This window comes from Monoraphidium neglectum (genome assembly GCF_000611645.1).
Source record: "Monoraphidium neglectum strain SAG 48.87 unplaced genomic scaffold scaffold02778, whole genome shotgun sequence".
Lineage (NCBI taxonomy): Eukaryota > Viridiplantae > Chlorophyta > Chlorophyceae > Sphaeropleales > Selenastraceae > Monoraphidium > Monoraphidium neglectum.
Window position 1 is genome coordinate 2,745 of NW_014010850.1, and position 1,501 is coordinate 4,245.

Sequence of the window (1,501 nt, forward strand, 5' to 3'; positions counted from 1 at the left end):
CCCCCAAACAAAAGACCCCCCACATAACCCCCTTCAGCCCGCCGCTGACCCCCCTCCCATCGATGGCAATTCCCCACACCCCGCCAGGCTGGACCTGTTGGGGTTCCAGTGGTCGTTGACTGATGAGGACGCCAAGTGGCACCATATGTTCCACACCCTGAGGCGGTACAAGGCGGTGCACGGGGACACCTTAGTCAGCCCGAAGTACGGCGACAAGGACGAGTACGACTGGGTGGTGCTGGGGAGGTGAGGTCTGTTTTTGGGGGGGGGACCCCTGGTGTTGGCGGCAGTGAGAGCGGGGATCCGCCAGCCCGGGTGTGTATTTTACGGGCGGCAAAACAGCGTGGCCATCCCTTAGCAACGGGAGGAAGGAAAATCTAGCCAGCCTTGGGTGTGGGAGCGAAGTGAACCGAGTGGTAAGCTGAGCGCGGATAATGACTACTGCAGCTCGCAGGTGCATGGGCGCTGGCATGCTGCATGGCTCCGTCCTACCCTCCCTTGTCTCTTTTGACATCCGGCGCTCCCAATCTAAAAACACACCCCGCAACCGCCGCAGGTGGCTCAAGCGCCAGTCCAGGCTGTTTGCGAAGCAGAAGCTGCCCGAGGTGCGCCGCCGCATGCTCTCCGCCCTGGGCGTAACCCTCCGCCTGCCGCGGCGCCTGCTGGCGCGCTGCGCCGCGCTGCGCGGCATGAACGTGCACGAGAGGAGGCTGCAGCGCCGCCGCTGGCGCGAGGCCGACCGGCGGCGGGCCGCGGGGGCGGCGCTCGTGCGGGCGGGGGGCCAGGAGCTCGAGAGTGCGGCCGCCGAGGCGGACGCACGGAAGCGGCAGATGCGGCGGGAGCTATTCAGCAGCGCCGCGGCGGCGGCGCGGGCCCGCCGGCGGCAGCTGGTCCGTGGCAGCGGCGCGGCCGCAGTGGCAGCGGCAAGGGCTGGCTTCGCAAAGGAGCGTGCTGCTGAGGAGGGCGTACGTGGGGCGCCGTCATTGCAGGCTCCGCAGACGCGGCTGATCCTGCCAGAGCCGTCCACGGACCCGCCGCTTTGGCAGGCGGCGCCCGAGAGGGCGGGGGCGCTGGAGGAGGCCGTGTCCCTGTTTGGCGCACCGCTGCGCGCGCTGCAGCCGTTGGAGGCGACGCAGCCACACGCACCACACCAGCAGCGGCAGCAGCAGCAGGAGGAGGAGGAGCAGCAGCAGGAGGAGGAGGAGCAGCAGCAGCAACAGCAGCAGCGGCGGCCGCGGCAGATGTGGCATGAGGATGCGGACGAAGGCGAGGAGGACGTCTGGGAGGAGCGCAGCAACTGGACGACGCCCAACGCTTCCCCCACCTCGCCCACTGCTCGCCGCGACGCATTGCCAGGTGGCGGCGGCGGCGGCGCCCAGGCTTCTGCGCGGGGCGGCCCCGCCGAGGCGGGCCCGCGGCGCGGCGCGGCGGCGGTGGCGGCGGCGGCGGGGGCGGCTGTGCTGGCGCCGCGGCGCGGCGTGGGGCCTGGGGGGCTGGCGGG

At 71.2% G+C, this 1,501-nt stretch overlaps 1 protein-coding gene across 1 annotated transcript in view; it reads left to right on the plus strand.

Annotated features, from left to right (window-relative positions):
• Nucleotides 1-145: 145 nt before the first annotated feature.
• Nucleotides 146-1,501, plus strand: part of MNEG_11512 (hypothetical protein) — a gene marked incomplete at both ends in the record, with an annotated part of 4,802 nt that continues 3,446 nt past the window's right edge. Inside the window, 2 exons of the mRNA XM_014040016.1 lie at nucleotides 146-246; nucleotides 557-1,356. Coding sequence (XP_013895470.1) covers nucleotides 146-246; nucleotides 557-1,356 — 901 coding nt within the window. The remainder of the gene's footprint in view (nucleotides 247-556; nucleotides 1,357-1,501) is intronic.